Source organism: Dipodomys merriami, unplaced genomic scaffold (genome assembly GCF_024711535.1).
Source record: "Dipodomys merriami isolate MVZ:Mamm:240054 unplaced genomic scaffold, mDipMer1.0.p SCAF_34, whole genome shotgun sequence".
Taxonomy (NCBI): domain Eukaryota; kingdom Metazoa; phylum Chordata; class Mammalia; order Rodentia; family Heteromyidae; genus Dipodomys; species Dipodomys merriami.
The window spans coordinates 12,374,367-12,401,737 of NW_027204937.1; the positions used below are offsets into that span (position 1 = coordinate 12,374,367).

The 27,371-nt window shown below is 46.8% G+C and overlaps 1 protein-coding gene across 4 annotated transcripts; it reads left to right on the forward strand.

The window, feature by feature from the left end:
- The first annotated feature begins 98 nt into the window (after positions 1–98).
- On the forward strand, positions 99–27,357 carry Lrrc41 (leucine rich repeat containing 41). Of its 4 annotated transcripts, none has more exons than XM_069987323.1 (10): positions 99–312; positions 6,647–6,733; positions 7,883–7,953; positions 15,747–16,890; positions 22,439–22,699; positions 23,904–24,068; positions 24,150–24,248; positions 25,926–26,048; positions 26,260–26,335; positions 26,674–27,357. In XM_069987323.1, exons 1-10 carry the CDS (start codon positions 114–116, stop codon positions 26,891–26,893), a joined length of 2,445 nt encoding a protein of 814 aa, XP_069843424.1. In that variant the 5' UTR covers positions 99–113; the 3' UTR covers positions 26,894–27,357. The 4 variants fall into 4 exon arrangements, with proteins under 4 accessions (XP_069843424.1, XP_069843425.1, XP_069843428.1 ...); XM_069987324.1 differs by lacking the exon at positions 99–312 and adding an exon at positions 1,118–1,856; XM_069987327.1 differs by lacking the exon at positions 99–312 and adding an exon at positions 1,798–1,860.
- Positions 27,358–27,371: the final 14 nt, after the last annotated feature.

The window sequence follows — 27,371 nt, forward strand, 5'->3', positions numbered from 1 at the left end:
TCTCGCCGAAGTTTCCAGTCTTACCTATATCGCTGATGGAACCGTCCTAACTGCTGACCTTTTCAAGATGGCGGCCTATGAGTGTCACTCTCGGGCTCGCGCACCTCCCCAAGATGGCGGCGCCCGAGGCCTGGCGCGCCCGGAGTTGCTGGTTCTGTGAGGTAGCGGCGGCAACGACCATGGAGGCCACGTCCCGGGAGGCGGCGCCAGCGAAGAGCTCGGCCTCGGGCCCTAGCGCTCCCCCCGCCCTGTTCGAGCTGTGCGGGCGGGCGGTGAGCGCCCATATGGGGGTTCTGGAGAGCGGGGTGTGGGGTAAGTCGCGGGGTGAGGGGCTACCTCTGACAACGAGCGGGGGCGGCCCAGCGGCCAGGGGGCGCGGGGGGCGAGGCCGAGAGGCCCGGGGCAAGGCCCGGCCCCAGGCACTCCAAGCCAGATTGTTGGGTCGGAGCACGAATTCCATGACTGACAGGGCTGGACAGAGACCGAGAGCAAACGAGCAAGTGGACCAGCACCGCGGCTTGGCTGGGGGGCGCGGGGGGCGAGGCCAGGGCGCCGGATTCAGGGCAAAGTAGGCAGGGCCCGGGCGACAGAGGCCGGACTGGCAGGCCCGAGCTGCGGGCACCGAGCTGACAATCAGCCGGGCCGGACCGAACCGGGCAGTCTCAGATGTCGAACCGACGGGCAGGGCTGGCCCCGCCGCCCAGGCTGTCCCGGGCCAGGGGCCGAGATTGGCAGGCTCTGCGGTGCGATTAGGAGACCAGGCCTGGGGCCACCTAAACTGACCGACGGTCGGGGCCTCCGAGGTCTGCTGGACACACCCGGGCTGTTGAGACTCCGGGCCGGGGGCCCAGCCGATGGGCGGGGTGGGACCGAGGTCTCTGGAGCGATGGAGCGGGGCTGGGGGACGGGCCGAGAGGCTCCGGGCGCCGCGGCCTGCTTTACGGACCAGAGCTGACCGGAGCGCACGGGTGATCGGGGCCTTGGTGGCTGCCGAACCCACCGAGCGGCGGAGCTACCTGCAGAGCGGGGAGCGCCAGGGTCCACGGGGCCATCCGCTCGGACGGGCCGGAGCGGGAGGAAGGCGGAGAGCTAGTGGAAGGGCTGGGAGCTGTTCAGCAAGCCAGGAAGGCTGAAGCAACGGGCTGGTGGGAAGGGCCGACGAGGACCCCTGGCCAGGCGATGGCCCGAGGGTCTCAGACTGAGGGGCGGGAGTGTTAAGGGGTGCATCGAGGGGAAGAGGCCTTGCAGAGAGGCCTTGGTCCGAAAGCGAGTGGACGGAGGCCCCAGGCCTGAGTGCGGCCGTCAAGGGAGGGCTGGACCTTGGTGGATGGGCAATTGGGGCTGATCAGCCAGGGCAGGCGGCCTGAGGCGCTAGAGGGACTGCGAAGGGGGAAGCAAGTAGTTGGGCTGCTGGACCCGAGTTCATCGGGTGGGTTACAGAGGCAGGGAGGCCTACTGCCAAATGGGCCCAGGAAGGCCCGCCAGCAGGGTGGATACTACGAGATAGTCTGGCAACTGATGAGGGAAACGGGCCCACAATGTGAAGGACTGACACTGTAAATTTTTGAAAGGAGAAAGCAGGCCGGACTGCTTGGGGGACAGGGAAGACCCGTGGCTTGATAGACTGCTGGGCATGATGGGGGTGGGGTGCAGAGCTAGGGTGAAGTTGAGGGAGGACATCATAGTCCAGGCTGTGGGAGAAGCTGAGAAAGGAGGGAGGTGGCCGGAGAGGAGGCTCCTGGCCTTGGCCTTGGAGTTTGCGGGGGAGGGTGTTCCTGCAGGAGGCCTCAGCTGGAATGGGGGAAGGAATCTGCCTGGAGGAAGGCCTTGCTTGGTCGGGTCTGGAGTGAAGACATGTATGTAAGCACACTTGACCAGTGGGGGGAGGGAATGGTACACCATGAGGAGGTGGTTTTGGAGCGTTAAGGCTCCAGAATAAGCCCCAAGGCCTTTAAGGCCTGGACTAATCCAGGAGCCTTTGGTAGTGGTAGAGGGCCACCAGTACTGAGGAGGCCTAAGTGCCTTCATGTAGTGAGAAAAGAGAACATTAGAACTTCTCAGGCTGTATATGGAGATCAGATCTAAAAGCCCTTTGCCTCACAGCTAGGAAGAGAAGGGTCAGGCTGACCTATGGGGAATGGGAGGAAAGGCTCTGGAGCTGAGCTTCCTGGGAATGTAGAAGACAGAGAAGATATGGCTGTAGTAGCCTAAAGCTTTTGAGATGCCAATCCTAACTAGAAGAGAAGAGCCCTAACTCTGTAAGAGAAAGCAGGAAAGAAAGGTATAGGCTGGAAAGAAACAGAGAAGAACTTGTTTCAGAAAAATGGAGAAACAAAGAACATAGTTTGTGTGTAAGAGGAGGCAAGGAGTCCTGGGACTGTGAGAGGAGACAACCAAACTAAGTGTAGCAGATTGGAGGGAAAGGAGTAAGGCCCTGAAGGAAATTCTTCCTGTGTTACCTCTTCTCAGCAGAATAATCAACCGTTTATTAATCTCTTTTATTCTCCTCCTCTATTTATGCCTATAGTCCATTCCTCTACCATTATTCCTGGCTGAGTCCTCAGTCAGGATAAAAGGAGACTAGGAAGAAAAACCCTGTAGGCCTAGACCAGGAAAACAGTCACACAGAAAAAGCAGAATCAAGTAAGGCTTTTTAAGCTGAGCTTAGGTAGCTCATACCTATAATCCTAGCTGCTCAGGAAGCTGACATCTGAGGAAAGATATTTTAAGCCAACCTACCCATAAAAGTCCTTGAGACTCTTTTCTCCAATTAATCAGCAAAAAGCTAGAAATAGAAGTGTGGCTCAAGTGATAGAGTGCCAGCTTTGAGGAGAAAAAGCCAAGCAAGGGACTGGGAAGGTGGCTCAGTGGTAGAGTGCTTGCCTTGCATGCATGAGGCCCTCGGTTCAGTTCCTCAGCACCACATAAGCAGAAAAAGCCAGAAGTTGCACTGTGGCTCAAGAGGTAGAGCTCTAGCCTTGAGCTGAAGTTCTGGGGGACAGTGCCCAGGCTCAGAGCTCAGGCCCCATTACTGGCAAAAAAGAAAAAAGAAAAAGAAAAGAAAAAGCCAAGCAAGGAGAACAAGGCCATGAGTTCAAGCCCCAGGACCAGCACCAAAAAAAAAAAAAAAAAAAAAAGGCCTTTTTAGAAGGGTCTAGTAAGATGGCTAAAAATGGTATTCTGTAGGAACAACTTCCAGGAGGTAGAAGACTAATAAATAATTTGTGTAAGGAAATGGAGAGGGAGAGAATATTATGAGAAGTCTCCAGCAGAATAAAGTAAATTATACTTCAAATATCAGGATGTAAAATTTAAATTTTATCTTGAATGTAATAGAAAACCTTTGAAGGGTTTTGAGGAGGGAAATATCATCACCAAGAGAGAATTCAGAGTTGTTAGGAGAATCAGAGGTGAAGAAAGCAATTACTCTAGATGATAGATGAGATAGCCTACATTGCCATAATGCCATAGGGAATTATTACTTTCATTCAACAGGTATCTTCACTACTTATTGAAAGAATTGTACTGATGGAACATTTATTCCATTAGTAAAGATAAAAGTAGGGCTGGGAAGGTGGCTCAGTGGTAGAGCGCTTGCCTTGCATGCCTGAGGCCCTGGGTTCGATTCCTCAACACCACATAAGCAAAAAGAAAAAAGCCAGAAGTGGCGATGTGGCTCAAGTGGTAGAGTGCTAGCCTTGAGCTGAAGAGCTGAGGGACAGCGCCCAGGCCCAGAGTTCAGGCCCCACGACCGGACCCAAAAAATAAATAAATAAAAGATAAAAATAGATTGTGGAAACCATGCACCAGTGGCTACAATCTGAGGGTTGTGGTTTGAAGGTAGCTTCAGCAGGAAAGTCCATGACACTCATCTCCAATTAACTAGCAAAAGTACAGATGGGGAGCTGTGGCTCAAGTGCTAGAGCCCAGTCTTGAACAAAAATACTAAAAGACAGACCCTAGGCCCTGTGCATGAAAGAAAGAAAAAGGAAAAAAGGGCTAAGGGAGAGCACCCTGGCCCTGGGTTCAAGCCCCAGTACCATCACCAATTATTAAAAAAAAAAAAAAAAAAGGACCATACAATGGAAGTTTTGGTACACTCCAAAAACTTATACTTGATGTTTATTCTGTCAGAAACAAGAAAACCCCACAAAACAAGCTGTTTGTAAGTGAATCAGTTCACAGTCATAATCATTCAGTATCAAAAAGGTCTGACCAAATATGTATTGGCAGAATAAATATAATAGTTAATATTTAGTGATTTTATTGTGGCCAGGCATTGGCTTAAACAGATTATGAGCAAGATATTCAATTTTCAATTTTCACGACAGTATCATAAGGTATTAATTTATGTCTCCATTTTAAAATGAAGGAAACAGACTAAAGAGGTTAAATAATTAGTTCAAGACTTCACTCTTCAGGGCTGGGAAGTTGGCTCAGTGGTAGAGCGCTTGCCTTGCATGCATGAGGCCCTGGGTTCGATTCCTCAGCACCACATAAGCAGAAAAGGCCAGAAGTGGCACTGTGGCTCAACTGGTAGAGCACTAGCCTTGAGCTGAAGAGTTGAGGGATAGTGCCCAGGCCCAGAGGTCAGGTCCCACGACTGACAAGACCAAAAAAAAAAGAATTCACATTTCAGCCAGGTGCTGATCGCTCATGCCTATAATCCTAGCTACTCAGGATGCTTATACCTGAGGATAGCGGTTCAAAGACAGCCTGGGCAGGAAAGTCCATGACACTCTTATCTCCATTTAACCACTAGAAAACTGGAAATGGTTTTGTGGCTCAAATGGTAGAGCACTCGCCTTGAGCTGAAGAGCTGCGGGACAAACACCCAGGCTCAAGTCCCATCACTGACAAAATAATAATAATAATCAGGATTTCACCTAGATTTGTTCAGTCCTTTAGTCTATTGTAATCCCTTTCAGAACTACAGAGGTTGACCAAATCTGGTTTTAAGATATAGTGAATTCAATGTATGGTATATAACATGTGAACACCGTTATATGTTACAGACTGTGATAGACAATTTGCTCCAGGAAAGTTAGAATGATCTTGTGACTTTAAATGAGCATCATTATTCCACAATACTGTGAAATTCCAGAAATTAAGTAATCACTTAATCACAAAAAAAAAAAAAAAAAAAAGAACCTCGGGGAAGGTAGGGAGGGAGGGGATGGTAGGGGGAAAACAATGGAGGGGGTAACAATGTTCAAGAGGAAGTGTACTCATTACCTCACTCATGTAACTGTAACCCTCTGTATAGTATCTTTACAATAAAAAAAAAAGAAATAAGTTAAAAAAAAGATATAGTGAATTCAGAGTATATATATTTTATCTACTGCTTTCCCACTTAAACCAAGCCCTCAGCCCTTTTTCCTTTATTTTTCAGATAAAGCCTCATGCTTTTCTCCTTACCAGCTGGGACCTTGATCCTCCTTGCACGTGTTGCACAAAACATCATGCTATACCTTGTTGGTTGTGATAAGACCTGTTAACTTTTTGCCTTGAACAAAAAATTTGAAGAGCTTCCTTGAACCTCTATCCTCCCAAGTAGCTGCAACTTTATAGATGCAAGCTACTGGCCTAATTATTACTGTTCATTTTAAGAAACGCTATGTTCAGGATATAGTGGTGGCTCAAAAAATGGAAGTGCTCAATCTGAAAGAGTGGAAAGGGATTCAGGAAAGGTTTAATTAAATGGCTTATGATGATTGAAAGTTGAGTACTAATATGCTGAAGGTACAAGGACATTCTTCTTTTTTTTTTCTTTTTTTTTCTTTTTTGTCGATTGTAGGGCCTGAACTCTGGGCCTAGGAGCTGTCCCTGAGCTCTTCAGCTCAAGGCTAGTACTCTATCACTTGAGCCACAGCGCCACTTCTGGCTTTTTCTGCTTATGTGGTGCTGAAGAATCAAACCCAGGGCCTCATGCATGCAAGGCAAGCAGTCTACCATTGAGACACCTTCCCAGCCCCACAAGGACATTCTTGTTGGATAGAACAGCAGCAGAGGCAAAAAGCAGCATATACACGGAAAAAATAGCTTAGTATAGCTGAAGTATAGGAGGCAAAGTAAGAAGCTTATGTTAGCCCAGATTATGAAGAAGACACATATTTGGTCGGACCTTTTAAATACAGAACAGTTCATTCAATGTGATTGTGAATTGAACACTGCCACTTGTTTAGGAACAGCTTGTTTTGTTATTTTATCCTTGCTCCTGAAATTCCACATGTAACTGAGTGCTAATGTAAATGGACAAGAGTTTAGAAGAGACCTAAGCTAGCTGTTCTGGGTTTCATTTGTCAAATGTGATGGTTACCCTACTATTTTCTTTCTTTCTTTCTTTCTTTCTTTTTTTTGGGTCCGGGCATGGGGCCTGAACTCGGCCTGGGTGCTGTCCCTCAGCTCTTCAGCTCAAGGCTAGCGCTCTACCACTTGAGCCACAGCGCCACTTCTGGCTTTTTTCTTTTTGCTTATGTGGTGCTGAGGAATCAAACCCAGGGCCTCATGCATGCAAGGCAAGCACTCTACCAACTGAGCCAACTTCCCAGCCTCTACCCTTCTATTTTCATTTCCAATAGAATAAATAATGCTTGGAACTCTGGGAAAGTGGAAAAGTAAACTTGCTGTTTGTTTGTTTTTGTAGCCCTCCCAGGCCCAATACTTCAAAGCATCTTACCTCTGCTCAATATATATTACTTGGAGAGAATTGAGGAAACTGCCCTCAAGAAAGGTAAGTATCTTTCTGCCTCTTTCTTAGTGATTATAAAAAAAACACAGTGATATTTTTCAGGTAACTATTATAAGTGATACCCACACAGAACTTTATGCTTTTCAAAAAGTAACATTACTTGAGGGCATGGATGGATGTGGGGGAGAACAATGGAAGGCTTATAACATTGACCAAGATATATTGTACTCATAAGAGAAAGAAAGTAACCTCATACTTTCTCCCTTTAGCCGCCCTCCGCCCCTAGTCCTAGGGCTCGAATTCTGTGCCTGGGCACTGTCCCGTAAACTCCTTTTTGCTCACAGCTAACCACTTGAGCCATAGCTCCAGTTCCAACTTTTTCTGGTGGTTAATTGAAGATAAGAATCTCACAGCCGGGACTGGGAAGATGGCTCAGTGGTAGGGCGCTTGCCTTGCATGCCTGAGGCCCTGGGTTCGATTCCTCAGCACCACATAAGCAAAAAGAAAAAAGCCGGAAGTGGCATTGTGGCTTAAGTGGTAGAGCGCTAGCCTTGAGTTGAAGAGCTGAGGTATAGCACCCAGGCCCAGAGTTCAGGCCCCACGCCCGGACCCAAAAAAAAAAAAAAGAATCTCACAGCCTTTCCTGCCTGGGCTGGCTTCAAACTGCAATCCTCAGATCTCAGCCTCTTGGGTAGCTAGGATTACAGGCATGAGCCACCGGCACCTAGCTTAAACCTGCTTTCTTATACAACTCCCTACAGTGTGAAATACAAAGCAAGTATATGATCCCTACTGTTCTGATAAAAGTGATACAATTAATAGCAAAGCCAGTAGAACCTACAACTGACTCCCTTATTTTTTCTTTCACCAAGCTGCCTCCCTTCTTTGGATACATGTGTTAACAGCGAGTATTTATCTAGCCCTAATGTGCCAAGTGTTGTCCTAGATACTTTACCCTGAGAAAATCATTTACTTATTTAATCCTTTTACCAACTTATAAAACAGCTGTTATTAGGTATATATTACAAATGAAGAATTTCAAGTATAGATAAATAACTTACCCAAGATTCCACAGCTAAAATCTACTATGCTGACATTCAGATCTACAGAAGACAACATGAAAGCCTGATATACTTCACTCATGGTGGCCAGCAAACTGCCAAGTATGATATTTCATATTTTTTCCTTCAGGTCTCTCTACCCAGGCTATTTGGCGCCGACTATGGGATGAACTGATGAAGACTAGACCTTCCAGTTTGGAAGTAAGTTAAGATGCCAGGTAGAACTGTAGCCTAAGCCTGCACAGGTAAATGAGAAATAGCACACATACATAAGCTGGCAAGTGGTAAAGTGTTGGGGCAGAGATGGGATGGATTGGGGAGCGGGGCTCAGATGGCTTGTCAGAAGGTTGTGGGTGTTTGTCATTCACTTGCTTGTTCATCATGTTTGAATAGGACACAAAACAGAGAAGCATATGATCCCAGTGGATGGAAGAGCCAGGATTCATGGAATACTTGGTAGAGTTGATGCAATGCTTAATCTAACAAAATGAAATTAACAGAACCAAGCCAGGCACTGGTGGCTCACACCTGTCATCCTAGCTGCTCAGGAATCTGAGATCTGAGGATTGCGATTCAAAGCCAGCCCGGGCAAGAAAGTCTGTGAGACTGTTATCTCCAGTTAACTACCAGAAAACCAGAAGTGGAGCTGTGGCTCAAAGTGTTAGAGCACTAGCCTTGAGTGAAAGAGCCCAGGAACAGCACCAGGCCCTGAGTTTAAGTCCCACCGACAAAAAAAAGAAAGAAAGAAATTAACCGAACCATCTTTTTCACCAGTTCCAAAAATTCTAACTGCAAGGCTTTGGAGTAGGAGATAGAAGGGTCTGGCTTAGCAGCAATTTATATAAAAAGATAAAAGGGGTTTATTCAACAATGTGCTGAAGCTACTCATAATGACTGTCCCCTGAGTTATATGAATTAATATAAATATAACATAGGCTGAAGGACAATAGGAACAGTAATCTTCCCAAGTTTGGCAATGGTCAGTCTATCTATCCCTGGATTATGGAAAAAGAAGTCAAAGCAACATCATGTGAGTCACATTTGGAAGATGAGATATTATTCCTGAAAAAAGACAACTTGGGAAACATGAACCATCTTGAAATACTTGAATGATTGTCACATGAAGAAGGAGTGGGGTGAAAGCTAAAGGAAGATATATTTTTGAGAATCTAAATGCAAAAATTTTAAACTCTTAAGATTATCGTTGATGAAATAAGCTAATTCCATAATAAGCTAATTCCATAATTAAGCTTCCCATTATTCAAATAATCTGGACAACGACTTGACACAGTCTGTTGTACAAGGAACTCAGAATTGCAGAATTTCTTTTTTTGCTCCACATTGACAGGACAGATTTAGTCTAATAAATATTTGTAAAAAATTACCACAAGCCGGGCACCAGTGACTCATGCCTGTAATCCTAGCTACTCCGGAGGCTGAGATCTGAGGATGACGGTTCAAAGCCAGCCCAGGCAGGAAAGTCTGTGAGACTCTTATCTCCAGTAAACCACTAGAAACCTGGAAGTGGCGCTGTGGCTCAAGTGGTAGAGCGTTCGCCTTGAGCTGAAGAGCACAGGGACAGCGCCCAAGCCCAGAGTTCAAGCCCCACAACCGACCAAAAAAAAAAAAATTACCACAAACTAGATAATATCTTAGCTATCAGAAGTCCAAACACAGTCTCCTATCTTGAAGACTTAACAATTATAAGAGGAGTCTACAATCAGGAGAATTAAGGCCAGCCTGAAGAAAAAGTTAGTGAGACCCCTCCACCCCCCATCTCAACCAATAAGCATAGTATGGTAGTACAAACCTGTTATCCTAGGAACAAAGAGAGGCCATAGGAAGATCTGGTCTAAGGCTGACTGAGGCAAAACATACGTTCCTATCTAAGCCAGGTGCTGGTAGCTAACACTCAGGAGCGGCTGAGATCAGAGGATTGTGGTTCAAAGCTGGCCTGGCAGAAAAGTATGTGAGACTCATTCTAATTAGCCACCAAAAAGCTGGAAGTGGAGCTGTGGCTAAAGTGGTAGAGCACTACCCTTGAGAAAGAAAAAGAAAAGCTCAAGAGTAGTACCTATGTCCTGAGTTCAAGCCCCAGGACTCACATACACACACACACACACACAAGATCCTGTCTGAAAAATAACTGAAGCAGAGGGCTGAGAGTATGTCTCAAGAGGTAGTCTTACCTGCCTAACAAGGATAAAGTTCTAAGTTGAAATGCCAGTACCACTCCCCAAAGAAATAAAAAGTCTAGAAACAATTTAAATACTCAATAATAGGACTGTGAGAATTTGGTTCATTGGCAGAGCATGGCAGAGAGTGTGGTTCATTGGGTTTGAACCCCTACATAACAATAAGTGAATAAATTAGTTTACTAATAGATTAGTTTACTAATTATTGTTACACCTATATTTTCAAAATAATAACAAAGTCATTTTTATTATGGCATAACACTCCCATCTCATCTCCCAATTAAACACCAAAAACCCAGAAATGTAGCTTTCCATAAAAAATATAAATAAATAACATGCACAGTAGTACACACTTCTAATTCCTGCACGAGGGCAAAAGGTTTTCAAGTTTCAGGCCTGGGGCTGGGAAGGTGGCTCAGTGGTAGAGCGCTTGCCTTACATGCATGAGGCCCTGGGTTCGATTCCTCAGCACCACATAAGCAAAAAGAAAAAAGCCAGAAGTTGTGCTGTGGCTCTAGTGGTAGAGCGCTAGCCTTGAGCTGAAGACCTGAGGGACAGCGTCCAGGCCCAGAGGTCAGGCCCCACGACGACCCCCCCAAAAAAAATCAAGTTTCAGGCCTATCTGAGCTACACTGTAAGTTCAGGTCAGCTTGAGTTACATAAGGGAGACTTTAACCAAATAAACATTTAAATACATGGTGGTATAATGTTTCAAACAACAGCAACAAAACTCAGCAGGCGCTGGGAATGTGACTTTAGTGGTAGAGTTCTTGCTTAGCGAGCATGAAGCCCTGGGTTCAATTCCTCAATACAACATAAACAGAAAAAGCCAGAAGTGGAGCTGTGGCTCAAGTGGTAGAGTGCTGCTACCCTTGAGCAAAAGAAGCTCAGGGACAATGCCCAGGCCCTGAGTTCAAGCCCCAGGACTGGCCAAAAAAAAAAAACACCTCAGCATTTGAAAGCATTCAGAATTGTTTGAGTGGCTGGGCACCAGTGGCTCACACTTGTAATCTTTGCTACTCTGGAGGCTGAGATCTGAGGATCAATGTTCAAAGCCAGCCCAGGCAGGAAAGTCTGTGAGGCTCTTATCTCCAATTAGCCACCAGAAAACTGGAAGTGGCGCTGTGGCTCAAGTGGTAGAGTACTTGGCTTGAGCTGTAGAGAGCAGGGATCATGCTCAAGCCCAGAGTTCATGCCCCACTACCAACAACAACAACAAAAAAAGAATTGTCTGAATGTTCAAACATATATACATAATACACACACATATATAGGTATTACACAGTTGGTTTACAAATTACTTTGGTTTGCTTCATTCCCCCAAATAATTCTATTACCAGAAAAGCAAAAATGGACATTATAGTTTGTGAACATTTACTGACTCTTAACTGAGTACAGGAAAAATATTGAGTCCTTCCTAGTCTATATGCACAATTCCTTCTCACCTGTCAGTCCCTGAAGCTGCCAGCCCATTGATGTAGGCCAAAGATTATGTTAGTAGGCAGATGTCACATCATCTCATTGGCAGTGCCTCATTTCCCTTACCCTCATGCAAAAGAATTTTGCATTGCCTGTCTCATAGTCCACAAAATGAGTGACTTACACCAGATTTCCCAGGTGTTTTCCTGCTTTTAGCATAGATTGTTCCAAAGATTGGCCATAGACTAAAATGCAGTGAGTTGCTGTTTGCCTGTGCATTAACTCATAAGCCATTAAGATAAGTGTGACAACTAACTTTACACATTTACTCAGTCCTGTTATGTTAGTATAGTTACCTCCTTCCCTCTAGAAATGAAACTGACAAGAAAGAGGTAAAATAGCAGGGCACCGGTGGCTCACACCTGTAATCCTAGCTACTGAGGAGGCTGAGATCTGATGATCACAGTTTAAAGCCAGCCTAGGCAGAAAAATCCATGAGACTCTTATCTCCAATAAAACCACTAGGAAACCAGAAGTGGTGCTGTGGCTCAAGCGGTAGAGCACTGGCCTTGAGCTAAAGAGCACAGGGACAGGGGCTGGAAAGGTGGCTCAGTGGTAGAGCGCTTGCCTTGCATGCCTGAGGCCCTGAGTTCGATTCCCCAGCACCACATAAGCAAAAAGAAAAAAGCCGGAAGTGGCACTGTGGCTCAAGTGGTAGAGTGCTAGCCTTGAGCTGAAGAGCTGAGGAACAGTGCCCAGACCCAGAGTTCAGGCCCACGATTGGACCCCCCCAAAAAAAAACCAAAAAAAAAAAAAGCACAGGGACAGCACCCAAGCCCAGAGTTCAAGCCCCACAACTGGAGGGGGGGAGGGAGGGAAGAGGTAAAATAACTGTCTAAGGTTGCAGTTAGTGTGTAGCAGCACCAGGATTAAAGTTGAAGTAGTTTGGCTCTGGAGTACTTATTTTTGAACATGCTGCTTACTGCAGTTAGCACATGTCCAGGGTATTCCATCCTCAAATATTCTTTCCTATTGTCTGCAACCATTAACATGTCTAGAAATGTTTAGTACTTAGCTATCTGACCTTCATGCCTCATGCAGAAAACAGCCTTACATCTATCTGTCTCAGTTGGGAAGTTGAAACCTTGCTAGAGTTAATCTGCAAATGTTTGTCAGGACTCAACCTGGGTGTGATAGTGCACCACCATGCCCATAATCTTGGCACTCAAAAGGCTGAAGCGGAAGGATCATAGTCTGAGGCCAGCCTGCGTGCAAAAGAAGACCATAAAAAAAGAAAAAAAAAAAAAAAGGCTAAATGCCAGTGGCTCCCACTTATAATCTTAGCTTCTTGGAAGGCTGAGATCTGAGGATTAAGGTTCAAAGCCCACCTAGGCAGAGCTCTTTCAGCTAAAAAAAAAAAAAAGGCTGAAAGGGGAAAGCGTGGCTCCAAGTGATAGCAGAGCACCAATCATGAACAAAAGCCAAGGGAGAACTCAAGGCCCTGCATTCAGCCTCACTACTGCTCCCTCCCACCCAGCAAGGGGAAAAAAATTTTTTTTTGTGGCCCAGAAGCTCTGTAGGAAGAGTGCTAGTGAGGTAGAACCTGAAGTACTCAAGAATATCCTCTACCTCCATTCAAAGCTGAGCAGGGGATTGGGAGTATAGCATATTTAGCATTTTATGTTTAATGCCCAACACTGGCAAACAACAAATGCAGCAGAGATCTGGTTGCCAGCTATATATTTTTCCTGCTCTCCTAATGTCCTGCTGCTGGTGAGCAAAGCCCTTCTCTGTTGCTGACTTGCAGGCAGCTCAAGCATGAAGAAATTATTCCCAATTATTACCATAGTAGGTACAGACTAGGGAAAAAGCTAGGGCAAAGGAAATACACTTTTGCCTGAAGATACTGGAGGGCTGTCCCCTAAGAATGCCAGATAGAAATTGAGTGTGACTCTGGGATGAAAAAATGGAGACAGAGCACAGAGAAGGACTGTAACTTTAGTAATCTTAGGCCACTTCTGCCTTTGCTTCAGAAACTTTTTTTTTTGGTTGGTTGTGAGGCTTGAACTCAGGGCCCAGGCACTGTCCCTGAGCTCTTCGGCTTAAGGTGAGCGCTCTACCACTTGAGCCACAGCGCCACTTGCGGTTTTCTGGTGGTTTATTGGAGATGAGAGTCTCACAGACTTTCCTGCTGGGGCTGGCTTTAAACTGCAATTCTCAGATCTTAGCCTCCTGAGTAGCTAGGATTACAGATGTGAGCACTGGCACTTGGCTGCTTCAAAGACCTTTAACCTGCACTCTCATTTGATTTTCACAACATTGCTATAAAGTAGGTATCTACAGAAGATGTCCATAGCAAGCTGAGTGCCTGTTCACCAGAGAGATCAAATATACCTTGGAGCCTGGTGCTGGTGCTGGTGATGCACACCTGTAATCCTAGCTGCTCAGGAGGCTAAGATCTGAGGATTGCAGTTCAAAGCCAGCCCAGGCAGGAAAGTCTGTAAGATTCTTTTTGTTTTGTTTTGTTCTTGTCCGTCATGGAGCTTGAACTCTAGGCCTGAGCGCTGTCCCTCAGCTCTTCAGCTCAAGGCTAGTGCTCTACTACTTGAGCCACAGCACCACTTCCGGTTTTCTGAGTGGTTTATTGAAGAGTCTCATGGTCTTTTCTGCCGTCTGGCTTTGAATCACTATCCTCAGATCTCAGCCTCCTGAGTAGCTAGGATTATAGACGTGAGCCACCAGCCCCCGGCATCCATGAGATTCTTTTTTTTTTTTTTCTGGTCAGTCATGGGGCTTGAACTCTGGGCCTGAGTGCTGCCCCTCAGCTCTTCAGCTCAAGGCTAGCGCTCTACCATTTGAGCTACAGTGCCACTTCCGGTTTTCTAGTTGTTTATTGGAGATAAGAGTCTCATGGGCTGCAATGCTTGGTAAGAAATGTACGCATTATCCTGCCCATGTAATTGTAACTCCTCTGTACAGTATGTTCACAAATAAAATTAAATTAAAAAAAAAAAAAAGAAGCCGGGCGCTGGTGGCTCACGCCTGTAATCCTAGCTACTCAGGAGGCTGAGATCTGAGGATCGCGGTTCAAAGCCAGCCCGGGCAAGAAAGACCATGAGACTCCTATCTCCAATAAACCACCAGAAAACCGGAAGTGGCGCTGTAGCTCAAGTGGTAGAGCGCTCGCCTTGAGCTGAAGAGCTGAGGGACAGCGCCCAGGCCCAGAGTTCAAGCCCCACGACCGACAAAAAAAAAAAAAAAAAAAAAAGAGTCTCATGGACTTTCCTGCCCGAGCTGGCTTAGTTCCATGATCCTCAGATCTCAGCCTCCTGAGTGGTTAGGATTACAGGTGTGAGCCACCGGCGCCTGGCCCGAGAGATTCTTATTTCCAGTTAACCACCAGAAAAAAAGCCAAGCAAGAGAGGCCCTGAGTTCAAGCCCCAATACTGGCAAGCACACATGCACACACAAACAAATGAAGTAGATACGTTCAGTCATAAAGGGTTGAAGAAAGCTGGTGGTGCTAGAAATTGAAAGTTGAGAACACATTCTATAATAAAATATGGAAGAATTAAAAGGAGCCATCCTGAGAAACAGATTTCCTGGGCTCAAATGTTGATTACCACTTACCCATGTAATAACACTAGTGATAACCTCTTTGTGCCGCCTTTATTTCAAATGAAAAAAAAAAAAGATTGAGAACATCAAGGACTTTTGAGTTTGTATGTTAATGCTGGGGTTTGAACTCAGAGCTTCATACTTTACTTGGCTTCCTCCTCCTCCATAGTTGGTGCTCTACTACTTAAGCCATATCTCTTTTGGCATTTTTGCTAGCTAACTGGAGAGTAGTGTCTTGAATTATCTGCCTCCTCTGTCCTCAAACCTCAGCCTCCTGAGAGGCTAAGGTTACAGATGTGGGCCATCAGTACCTAGTGAGAACACCAAAGACTTAAAATAAAAACTGACCTATATGTGTGGCTTAGTGGTATGTAGCACTAGTATCTAGCATGTGAGGCTCTCGCTTGGTCCCCAGCACCATCAAAAAAAGAAAAGAAGCATTTTAGAAACCACTAAAATAGTTTCACACATGATATTCATGGACTTCATGCCATGTTTGTCAGATAAGCACCATTGTACAACTGCCCTACAAAAAGGGACGCCAAAATGTAAAACATTCCTTCTATTCTTCAGCTTATGTGCCTATTTTCTTACATGTAAAAATCGGGCTAACAGTAATACATCAAAGATGCGAAGACTAGAATAATTTGTAGAAAATGTTTAGAAAATTGCCTGGCTCTGTAGTTTACAGTTGGAAGGAAATTGGGATGTTTCCAGGTAGTACTTGGTGTCATAGCTTTCTGGCATGTTCTCTGCTTTCAGAGTGTGACCTGTTGGCGGGCCAAGTTTATGGAGGCCTTTTTTTCCCATGTTCTACGTGGGACCATTGATGTGTCTTCTGACAGGCGTCTCTGTGACCAGCGCTTCTCGCCTCTTCTGCATAGCTCCCGTCATGTCCGGCAGCTCACTATCTGCAACATGCTGCAGGGTGCAACAGAGCTGGTGGCTGAGCCCAATCGAAGGGTTCTGGAGACCCTGGCCAGCTGCCTGCACACCCTTAAGTTTCGCCACCTGCTGTTTTCTGATGTGGCTGCTCAGCAGTCACTTCGGCAGCTGTTGCACCAGCTCATTCATCATGGGGCTGTCAGCCAAGTGTCCCTATACTCTTGGCCTGTGCCTGAGTCAGCCCTTTTCATCCTTATCCTCACTATGAGTGCTGGGTTTTGGCAACCAGGCCCTGCTAACCTGCCCTGCCGCCTCTGTGGAGAGGCCTCCCGAGGTCGGGCCCCATCGCGAGATGAAGGATCTCTCTTGCTGGGTTCACGTAGGCCTCGCAGGGATGCTGCTGAGCGGTGTGCTGCAGCCCTGATGGCCACTCGGCGGAAGAGTGAAGTCAAGCAGATGCCCAGGGCTGCACCTGCCCCTCGCGTAACACGCCGAAGCACACAGGAGAGCCTGGCAGCAGGTGGGACAGATCCTAAGAGGGAGCTGCACCCTCCAGCCACCTCTCAGGAGGCATCTGGTACCAAGCGGCCATCCTCTGCTCCAGCTGCCACCTCTTCTGCCTCTGCCTCCTCTTCCACATCCTCATCTAAACGGGCTCCAGCTAACTCAGCTCCACAGCCCAAGCCCTTAAAGCGCTTCAAACGAGCTGCAGGGAAGAAGGGTGCTCGTACCCGACAAGGGTCTGGTGCAGAGTCTGAAGACCTATATGACTTTGTTTTTATTGTGGCCGGCGAGAAGGAGGATGGTGAAGAGATGGAGATCGGGGAGGTGGCCTGCGGAGCTTTGGATGGATCAGATCCTAGTTGCCTGGGGCTTCCAACACTGGAAGCCTCCCAACGATTCCGAAGCATCTCCACCTTGGAGCTATTCACAGTTCCTCTTTCCACAGAGGCAGCTCTGACACTATGCCATCTGCTGAGCTCCTGGGTGTCTCTAGAGAGCCTTACGCTCTCCTACAATGGTGAGCACCTTGAGGGGAGGGCTGGGCTTGGACCTCCCAACAAAACTGTGTGTCTAATTCTGAGGGAGGAATTGGGGGTCTGATCAGGAACCTGGGAATGTACACACACACACACACACACGCGCGCGCGCGCGCGCGTGCGCACACACACACACACACACACACACACACACACACACACACACCTGTAACCCTGGCTACTCAGGAGGCTGAGATCTGAAGATCTAGGTTCAAAGCCAGCATGGTAGAAAACTCTGCAAGACTCTTATCTACAGTTAACTAATAAAATGCCAGAAGTGGAGATGTGGCTTAAGTGGTAGACTGCCAGCTTTGAGTGGAAAAAGCTAAGCAAGAGTGAGAAGCCCTCGGTTCAAGCCCCAGTGTGGTACTAAAAAGATTTATCAGGTGGATGGATATAGGAAACAAGATGACAAGTGAGCCACATCAAATCAGCTGTCCCTACAAGGCCCCAAAGTAAGAGCATCAAATTGCCAAGGCAGGCTTCAGTTCTTTCCCACCTGCTTATGCTCAGCTAAATGAAGCAATCAGCTTAGGTTGCTAAGCACTGCTAGAGAAAAATCACACAGCTAATGCAAATGGTGCCTACTATTCATTTATAGTCAACCCCATAAGACCTGTTTTCAACATCAGCTCCCATTCCTATTCTGCCAGTTCCAACCCCCTTTTTTTGCTTTCTCACCAGATGGCTTCACCTCCTGCAAAAAAGAAAATTCCTTCAGCCAATAAACTCTATGTCTACATCATTCTTTTTCTTAACAATGGATGGGATCACCTAGGCTGTTTTCCCTGTGCGCTTGATCCATGCCTCCTCCTATCTTATGGAAGTGATAATTTTGCATACTTATGAGGGTATCAGACATTTTAAGTAGTCTATACTAATTCTACAATAATCAAGTGGTCAAGTGACTTGCCCTAGGATACACTGTAGAGCCTGGATTCAAACTCATATAACCACTCCAAAATCTGTACTTTGTGTGTGTGGTGCTTAATTGGAGATAAAGTTTCCTAGGCTTTCCTGCCTGGACTGGCTTCAGACTATGATCCTCAGATCTCAGCCTCCTGGGCAGCAATCATCAATTATAGACCACTGGCACCTAGTTAAAAATCCATACTTTTAAAACATTGACACTGCTTTCCTTCTTCCCACTTTTTCCTTCATAATTTAAACATTAAGACAGGTCAAAAACACCACCTCCCTCTATCCCTTCTCTCCTGTTCTTTTTTTTTTTTGGGGGGGGGTCTGGTCGTGGGCCTGAACTCTGGGCCTGGGCGCTGTCCCTCAGCTCTTCAGCTCAAGGCTAGCACTCTACCACTTGAGCCACAGCACCACTTCTGGGTTTTTTCTTTTTGCTTATGTGGTGCTGAGGAATTAAACCCAGGGTCTCAGGCATGCAAGGCAAGCGCTCTACCACTGAGCCAACTTCCCAGCCCTCTCTCCTGTTCTTCATAAACATAATTCATCTGCCCCACCTCCATAGCCACACTTCAGCCTCTCCATGCTCACCCCTATAGAGGGACTTAGGCCTCCAAAGTCCATGTTACTAGATACAGTGCATACTTTACCTATTCCTGTGAGAACTAGAAATTGGACTCTTCTCCCTCTGAACATTATGTTTCTACCTTCTGTTTCTTCCAGTTTACATACTCTTTCTGGATATATTATCCATTCTTGTAGCTTCAGTGGCCAGCTATGCTAAAGATGGCCCATTCTATAACATTATCCCAAACCTTAGACTCCATTTTATCCAGCAGGTTATTAGATATCACCCCATGCAACCCAGAATCTCCTTGAACTCATATAATTGTCTCTCCTCCAAATGCATTTGATTGTCATGTCCTGTCTTAACTCAAATCCAGTTTTGTTTGTTTGTTTTTGCCAGTCCTGGCACTTTAACTCAAAGCTCAGTTCCTGAGCTTCTTTTACTCAAAGCTAGCACTCTACCACTTAAGCCACAGGGCCGCTTCTGGCTTTTTCTGTTTATGTGGTACTGAGGAGTCGAACTCAGCTTCATGCATGCTAGGCAAACACTCTACCACTAAGCCACATTCCTAGCCAAATCATTATTTTATTTATTTATTTATTTATTTTGGGTACAGTTGTGGGGCCTGAACTCTGGGCCTGGGCGCTATCCCTCAGCTCTTCAGCTCAAGATGAGCGCTCTACCACTTGAGCCACAGCGCCACTTCCAGCTTTTTTCTTTTTGCTTATGTGGTGTTGAGGAATCAAACCCAGGGCCTCAGGCATGCAAGGCAAGCGCTCTACCACTGAGCCACCTTCCCAGCCCCTAAATCATTATTTTTATTTCCACATCTTTAATTCAGACTACCATTTCTCCTCACCAGTACTCCTTTGTCTGCATTGCAGCACACATACTCTTTCAAACACAAATGTCATTCAAAATTCCTCCTGTTGCTTCCTTCACCCTATCTTAAGATCGTGCTATAGATTCTAGATCTAATTTGCAGCCCTCTTATATGCACTACCACACCCAGCCATGACACTTTCATTCCTGTTCACTTTTTTTTTTTTTCTGTTATGGGGCTTGAACTCTGGGCCTGGGTGCTGCCCCTGAACTCTTCAGCTCAAGACGACCCACTCTACCACTTGTGTCACAGTGCCACTTACAGCTTTTTCTGGTGGTTAATTGGAGTTAAGAGTCTCACAAGGGCTGGGAAGGTGGCTTAGTGGTAGAGTGCATGCCTTGCATGCAGAGTTCAGGCCCCACGACCAGACACCAAAAAAAAAAAAAAAAAAGTCTCACAAGCCGCCAGGCATTGGTGGCTCATGCCTAGCTACTCAGGAGGCTGGGATCTGAGGATCGAGGTTCAGAGCCAGCCCAGGCAGGAAAGTCCATAAGACTTTTATCTCCAACAAACCACTTAAAAATCAGAAGTGGTGCTGTGGCTCCAGCGGTAGAGCGCTCGCCTTGAGCTGAAGAGTGCAAGGACAGCGCCCAAGCCCAGAGTTCAAGCCTCACAACCGACCCAAAAAAAAAAGTTTCACAGGCTTTCCTGCCTGGGCTGGCTTTGAACTTCAATCCTCAGATCTCAGCCTCCTGAATAGCTAGGATTACAGGCATGAGCCACCAGCGCCTGGCTTCCTGTTCACTTCTGTATGTTACCTTAAATGTCTCTTCCATCCTATTATCACTTTGCCCTTCATACACCAGGAATATTTTTTTTTTTTCAATTTTGAACTGTCACTTTCTACTCTAGTCCTCTGTATATAACTTCTAGGCTATCTCATAGATAGGTAGGTAGGTAGGTAGGTAGATAGATAGATAGATAATGTTGTTGTTGTTGGTCATGGGGCTTGAACTCTGGGCCTAGGTGCTATCAAAGCAAGCGCTCTACTACTCAAGCCACAGGACCATTTTCAGTTTTCTGGTGGTTAACTGGAGATAAGAGTCTCACGGATGCTTCTGCCCAGGCTGGCTTTGAACCTCAATCCTCAGGTCTCAGCCTCCTGAGTAGCTAAGATTATAGGCAGGAGCTACAGGCACCTGGCCTCCTTAATATTCTTTGTTGTTGTTTTTTTTGGGGGGGTCCGGTTGTGGGGCCTGAACTCTGGGCCTGGGCGCTGTCCTTCAGCTCTTCAGCTCAAGGCTAGAGCTCTACCACTTGAGCCACAGCACCACTGCTGGCTTTTTTTTCTCTGCTTATGTGGTGCTGAGGAATTGAACCCAGGGCCTCATGCATGCAAGGCAAGCGCTCTACCACTGAGCCACCTTCCCAGCCCCCTCCTTAATATTCTTTAGGATCCAACTGGAAGGACTTTACTAAGTCAGACTTTATGTTAAGTGCCCATTTTTATAATTCTATTCTACTCTGCTTCCTTGATTCCTATCCTTTTTTTTTTCTTTTTTTTTTTTGGGGGGGGGGGTGTCATGGGGCTTGAACTCTGGGCCTGGGTGCTGTCCCTCAGCTCTTCAGCTCAAAGCTAGTGCTCTACCACTTGAGCGATAGCACCACTTCCCATTTTCTGGTGGTTAATTGGAGATGAGTCTCATGGACTTTCCTGTTTGGGCTGGCCTTGAACCTCGATCCGCAGGTCTTATCCTCCTGAGTAGCGAGGATTATAGGCACTAGCCACTGGCAACCGGCTCCAACCACTTTTTTTTTTCTTTTTTCTTTTTTGGCAGTTGTGGGGCTTGGGCCTGGGCGCTGTCCCTCAGTTCTTTAGCTCAAGGCTAGCTAGCGTTCTACCACTTGAGCCACAGCGCCACTTCGGTTTTCTGATGGTTTATTGGAGATAAGAGTTTCATGGACTTTGCTGCCTGGGCTGGCTTTGAACCAAGATCCTCAAATCTCAGCCTCCTGAGTAGTTAGGATTATAGCCACCAGCCACCAGCGCCTGGCTTCCAATCACATTTTTAATTCCACTTTTTAGGAAGTGTGTGTGTGTGTGTGTGTTGGTACTGGAGCTTAAACTCACACTGGGCATTTTTGTTCAAGGCTGGCACTTTAGCTATTTGGGCTACACCTGTACTTCCTATTCTACATTTGGGGGTTGGGGATGCAGTCCTTAGGTTTGAACTGGGGGCCTAGGCACTGTTCTTCAGCTTTTTTTTTTGCTTTTGTTTTTTTGTTGTTGGTCATGGGGCTTGAACTCTGAGCCTGGGGGCTGTCCCTCAGCTCTTCAGCTTAAGGGTTAGCACTCTACCACTTGAGCCACAGTGCCACTTCCAGCTTTTTCTGCTTATGTGGTGCTGAGGAATCAAACCCAGGGCCTCGTGCATGTAAGGCAAACACTCTACCACTGAGCCACCTTCCCAGCCCAGTTCCACATTTTATTAGACTATATTGAGAAATATATGTACATATTTAGGAGACACTATAATTTTTGAGTGAATTCATGCCTATATAACCCAGGGAAAGATTTACCTGTGGCAATAAATAATTACCACAACCTTCCCAGATCCATTTTAGTTTTTCTTCTGAACTGGGAGTCAAACCCCAGCACTGGTATGCATACTAGACAAAAACTCTATTAAGTGAACCACATCCCCGGCCTAAAAATGGTTCTCTTCTAACTCATTCCCACCCACTGATTCTTGTAAAGCTTTCCCTACTGAATTGTCATCATGCTCTCCATTTAACAGCTGCTCTCCAATGCCTATGAAATTAAGCTCTTTAGACTAGCTTTCGGGACTTTCTACAATAGTGGCTCTATTATCCCACCCTCTAGTATGTAATACTTCCTTCAAGTCCCTGCCTATTTAGGAAATTAAACAGAACTGCTATCTGAGCCTAGCATTCTGCTACTAATCGCACGCTGCCCTGCCATGTCCTATAGCTGTGCTTTGACTGATGCTTCCTGAGGGCATAGCCCAGTATAGTAGGCATCAGTTTGCTGGTTACCTCGGAAAAAGCAAGATAGATGACTAAGAAGGCAAATCATTAAAAAAAAAAAAAGTCAATCCAAAGCTTGACTTAATAGTAGTCAATACAAATATTTGAAGTTCTTTTTCAATGTTAGCCCTACTGAAACTCACATATGACTGACTTAAACTCTTGTTTACCATAGGCTTGGGCTCTAACATCTTCCGCCTGCTAGACAGCCTGCGGGCCCTATCAGGCCAAGTTGGATGCCGTCTCCGTGCCCTCCATCTCAGCGACCTGTTCTCACCACTGCCCATCCTGGAACTGACACGTGCCATTGTGCGAGCCCTGCCCCTGCTGCGGGTCCTCTCTATTCGTGTTGACCATCCGAGCCAGAGAGACAACCCTGCTGTGCCAGGGAATGCTGGGTCCCCTAGCCACATAATTGGGGATGAGGAGATACCAGGTGATGAAAGCACTGTGTACACATACACGTTCCATAATACAGTTGTGGAAAAAGTGGGGGACTACTTCTCATTCATGGCTTATCTGTATTATGCTCCCCCTTTAGACTGTCATTCTTTTTATTTTTTGGGGTCCGGTTGTAGGGCCTAAACTCTGGGCCTGGGCGCTGTCCTTCAGCTCTTCAGCTCAAGGCTAGCACTCTACCACTTGAGCCACAGCGCCACTTCTGGCTTTTTTCTTTTTGCTTATGTGGCACTGAGGAATAGAACCCAGTGCCTCATGCATGCAAGGCAAGTGCTCTACCACTGAGCCACCTTCCCAACCCCACAGACTGTCATTCTTTAGAATAATCTTGGACTGAACAAACTGCCAACTCAATAGAGTAGCCACGGCAGCTTAGTCTCCAGAAAAAGGGTCTAAATCAAGAACAGAACTGGGGCTGAAACTTGGGGCATCATTCAAGATAAAGAACAAGATAAAGCCAATGCCAGTAACTCAGGCCTGTAATCCTAGCTATTTAGTCTGAGTTCTGAGGATCACTATTAAAAGCCAGCCCATGCAGGAAAAGTCTCTGAGACTCTTATCTTCAATTAACCAACAAAAAGCCAGTAGAGCTGTGGCACAGACACACAGACACAGACACACACACACACACACACAGACACACACAGACACACACACACAGACACACACACACACACACACACGACTAGATTCAGTACTTGGTACATGTCCCTATATCCTTTTTTTTTTTGTTTTGGTCGGTTGTGGGGCCTGAACTCGGCCTGCATGCTGTCCCTCAGCATTTCAGCTCAAGGCCAGCACTCTACCACTTGAGCCACAGCACCACTTCCAGCTTTTTCTGTTTATGTGGTGCTGAGGAATCAAACCCAGGGCCTCATGCATACAAGGCAAGCACTCTACCACTGAGCCACCTTCCCAGCCCCCTATATCCTACTTCTTATATCCCGGCACTATGTACACCCTGTTAGATTTAATTATGTCTTAAGCTCTTAAGAACTAATTTTTTCTTTTTTGGTGGGGCTAGGTATTGGACCCAGGGCCTTAAATATGCCATGAAAGCATTATACCACTGAGCTACATCCCCAACTCTTTAAATGATTTTCTAAGTGTACCCCTGAAAGGATGGAACCTGTTATGGGGTGAGTAGAGATAGCTAGCTACAAGATTTTCTCCCTATTCAGAGAACTGCCTAGAACAGCTGGAGATGGGATTTCCACGAGGAGCGCAGCCAGCCCCTCTGCTCTGCTCTGTTCTGAAGGCCTCAGGTTCTCTGCAGCAGCTGTCTCTGGATAGTGCCACCTTTGCTTCCCCCCAGGATTTTGGGCTTGTGTTGCAGACACTCAAAGGTAAGGACCTAGGTAAAGGGTACATGTGGACCTAGCATTCCTTTAGGGGGGAGAGCTAAGGGTCATCTACTTTCTTTTCAGAGTACAACCTAGCCCTGAAGAGGCTGAGCTTTCATGACATGAACTTGGCTGACTGTCAGAGTGAGGTGCTCTTTTTGCTACAGAATCTGACTCTTCAAGGTAAATTCCCAATCTAGAATCTTGGCATTCCTGGGTCCTCATTGTGGCTCTGCCACTAAGTGAGCAAACCACTGTGCTTTTCTTGGTCCTTGTATCAGCTACAAAAGATAAGACCTGAGGCTGGGAAGGTAGCTCAGTGGTAGAGTGCTTGCCTTGCATGCATGAGGCCCTGGATTTGATTCCTCAGCATCCAATAAGCAGAAGAAAGGCAGAAGTGGTGCTGTGGCTCAAGTGGTAGAACACTAACCTTGGGTTAAAGAGCTCAGGGATAGCACCCAGGCCCAGAGTTCAGGCCCCATGACCAAAAAAAAAAAAAAAAAAAGACCTCAGTAGCTGGGCGCTGGTAGCTCAAGTTTATAATCCTAGCTACTCAGGAGGCTGAGATCTGAGGATCGCGGTTAAAAGCCAGCTTGGGCAACAAAGTCCGTGAGACTCTTACCTACAATAAACCACCAGAAAACCCAGAAGTGGCACCGCGGCTCAAGTGGTAGAACACTAGCCTTGAGCTGAAGAGCTCAGGGACAGTGCCCAGGCCCAGAGTTCAAGCCCCATGACGGGGGGTGGGGGGTGGGGGGTGGACAACTCAGTGATCTTGTTTCCCCTCAGAAAATTCACTCTAATCCCCACCTTTGCATGGGGCAAAGCATTAGAGGTTGAGGATGGGTCAACTAAAATCTTTTCTCCCTGTGAGAGTAAGTTCTGCTATTTGAGCCACAAGTCTTTTCTTCTAGGATGCAGCATGGGTCTGGTTATGGGAAATGAATGGAAATTGTCTATAGAATCTACTTTCCAGTGAGCATTTCGGCACAATTCCTCATTTGAACTTCTTTTTCGGTAATGGGGTTTGAATTCAAGGCTTGGGAGTTGTCCCTGAACACTTTTGTCTGTTTTGTTCGTTTGTTTTTGTCGGTTATGGGGCTTGAACTCTGGGCTTGGGCACTGTTCCTGTGCTCTTCAGCTCAAGGCAAGAGGTCTACCGCATGAGCCACAGCACCACTTCCAGTTTTCTAGTGGTTTATTGGAAATAAGTCTCACAGCCTTTCCTGCCTGGGCTGGCTTTGAACCATGATCCTCAGATCTCAGCCTCCTGAGTAGATAGGTTATAGGCGTGAGCCACTGGCACCCGGCTCCCCTGAACACTTTTGCTCAAAGCTAGTACTCTACCAGTTTGAGCCACAGCGTCACTTCCGGTTTTTTGGTGGTTAATTGGAGTGGGGCTGGGAAGGTGGCTCAGTGGTAGAGTGCTTGCCTTGCATGCATGAGGCCCTGGGTTCAATTCCTCAGCACCACATAAGCAAAAAGAAAAAAGCCAGAAGTGGTGCTGTGGCTCAAGTGGTAGAACGCTAGCCTTGAGCTGAAGAGCTGAGGGACAGCGCCCAGGCCCAGAGTTCAGGCCCCACGACCGGACCCAAAAAAAAGAGTCTCACCAGTGTTCCTGCCCCAGCTGGCTCTGAACTGCGATTCTCAGATCTCAACCTCCTGAGTAGCTAGGATTACAGGTTTGAGCCACCAGAGCCTGGCTTCCTTATTTGAATTCTGTAGTTCATCTTGAACAGATTCTTCCTGTCTTCTGGGCCTCTACAAAATGTTCATATACCTTCTTTGGGTTTCCTAGGGTAGAGGAGTAACAGCAGTCCTAAGGCAGCCATTGGTGTTTACTCTTATTTCTCTTGACAGAGATTACCTTCTCCTTCTGTCGTCTGTTTGAGAAGCGCCCAGCCCAATTCCTGCCTGAGATGGTGGCTGCTATGAAGGGCAACTCCACACTGAAAGGCCTTCGGCTGCCAGGGAACCGACTGGGTGGGGGCCAGACCCTGGGGAGGGAAGAGGGAAGGAGCCAGGCCTTTGACATAGAAGCTTAGTGGGTAAAGACCTCTCCTTTGGATATGAGGGCTGGAATATAGTGAACTGGGGCTCCGGGACCGAGGAGGGCTTCTTCTCAGTCAGAGTTGGGTTAAGATACCATTGTTTCTTGAGGGAAGGTAATGGACACTTCTCCCCTTCTCTCCAGGGAATGCTGGTCTGCTGGCCCTGGCAGATGTCTTCTCAGAAGATTCTTCCTCTTCTCTCTGTCAGTTGGACATCAGGTACATTGGGAGGATGGGGGTGAAGGGAAGGTGGACAAGGGATGGGACTATAGGGATATACTTAAGAATAAGTTGCGGGGCTGGGAAGATGGCTCAGTGGTAGAGCGTTTGCCTTGCATGCATGAGGCCCTGGATTCGATTCCTCAGCACCACATAAGCAAAAAGAAAAAAGCCGGAAGTAGAGCTGTGGCTCAAGTAGTAGAGCGCTAGCCTTGAGCTGAAGAGCTGAGGGACAGTGCCTAGACCCAGAGTTCAGGCCCCACAACCGGAACCCAAGAAAAAAAAAAAAAGAGTAAGTTGCTACTTGTATATCTAATAATTTATCTCACTCCTACCAGTTCTAATTGTATCAAGCCAGATGGGCTTCTGGAATTTGCCAAGCGGCTGGAGCGCTGGGGCCGTGGAGCCTTTGGTCACCTGCGCCTTTTCCAGAACTGGCTGGATCAGGATGCAGTCACAGCCAGGGAAGCGATCCGGCGGCTCCGGGCCACCTGCCACGTGGTTAGCGACTCATGGGACTCATCCCAGGCCTTTGCAGATTACGTCAGCACCATGTGATGGGGCCCATACCTCATAGAACCATGCTCAGTACCACCAGCTTGCAGGAGCTGAGGCATGGGCTGCCCAGAATCCCCAACCACCTATTGTTCTCTATCTGTCACCTTTTGTCTTTTTTCCATCTTCCCTTGCACTGAGGTCCTGGATGCCTTGATGGGGCCCTGTAGAGGCATTCCCGCACTTGGGTTTAGAGCCTTTGAGCCCCTTATTCAATATCCTGGGAACCCTGGGCCAGGATGTTAGTCATCATCACTTTCAATCCTCTCCCCTGCCCTAGGGTTCCTGCTTTTCCTATTCAAGCAAGGACCCAAGCTTTAGACAGCGTAGGAGTGCTCACTTCCAGGCCTCTTCCCTCTTGGGCTTACCACTCTGCTCCCAGGTCTCAGTTCCTTTCATACCTTTATTCTTTTCTTTTTTTTTAACCAAAAAAGTTTTCTTATAAAATAAATTTTGGGCAAACATCATGAAGCCCTTCTTG

Bases quoted from the DNA above. Each gene is read 5' to 3' on its own strand.
- Lrrc41 (XM_069987324.1), top strand. From the start codon at position 1,634: ATGATGGGGGTGGGGTGCAGAGCTAGGGTGAAGTTGAGGGAGGACATC. The intron at 22,700-23,903 runs GTGATGAAAGCA...CTCCCTATTCAG, and splicing joins TGGGGATGAGGAGATACCAG to AGAACTGCCTAGAACAGCTG. The intron at 26,049-26,259 runs GTGGGGGCCAGA...CCTTCTCTCCAG, and splicing joins GCTGCCAGGGAACCGACTGG to GGAATGCTGGTCTGCTGGCC.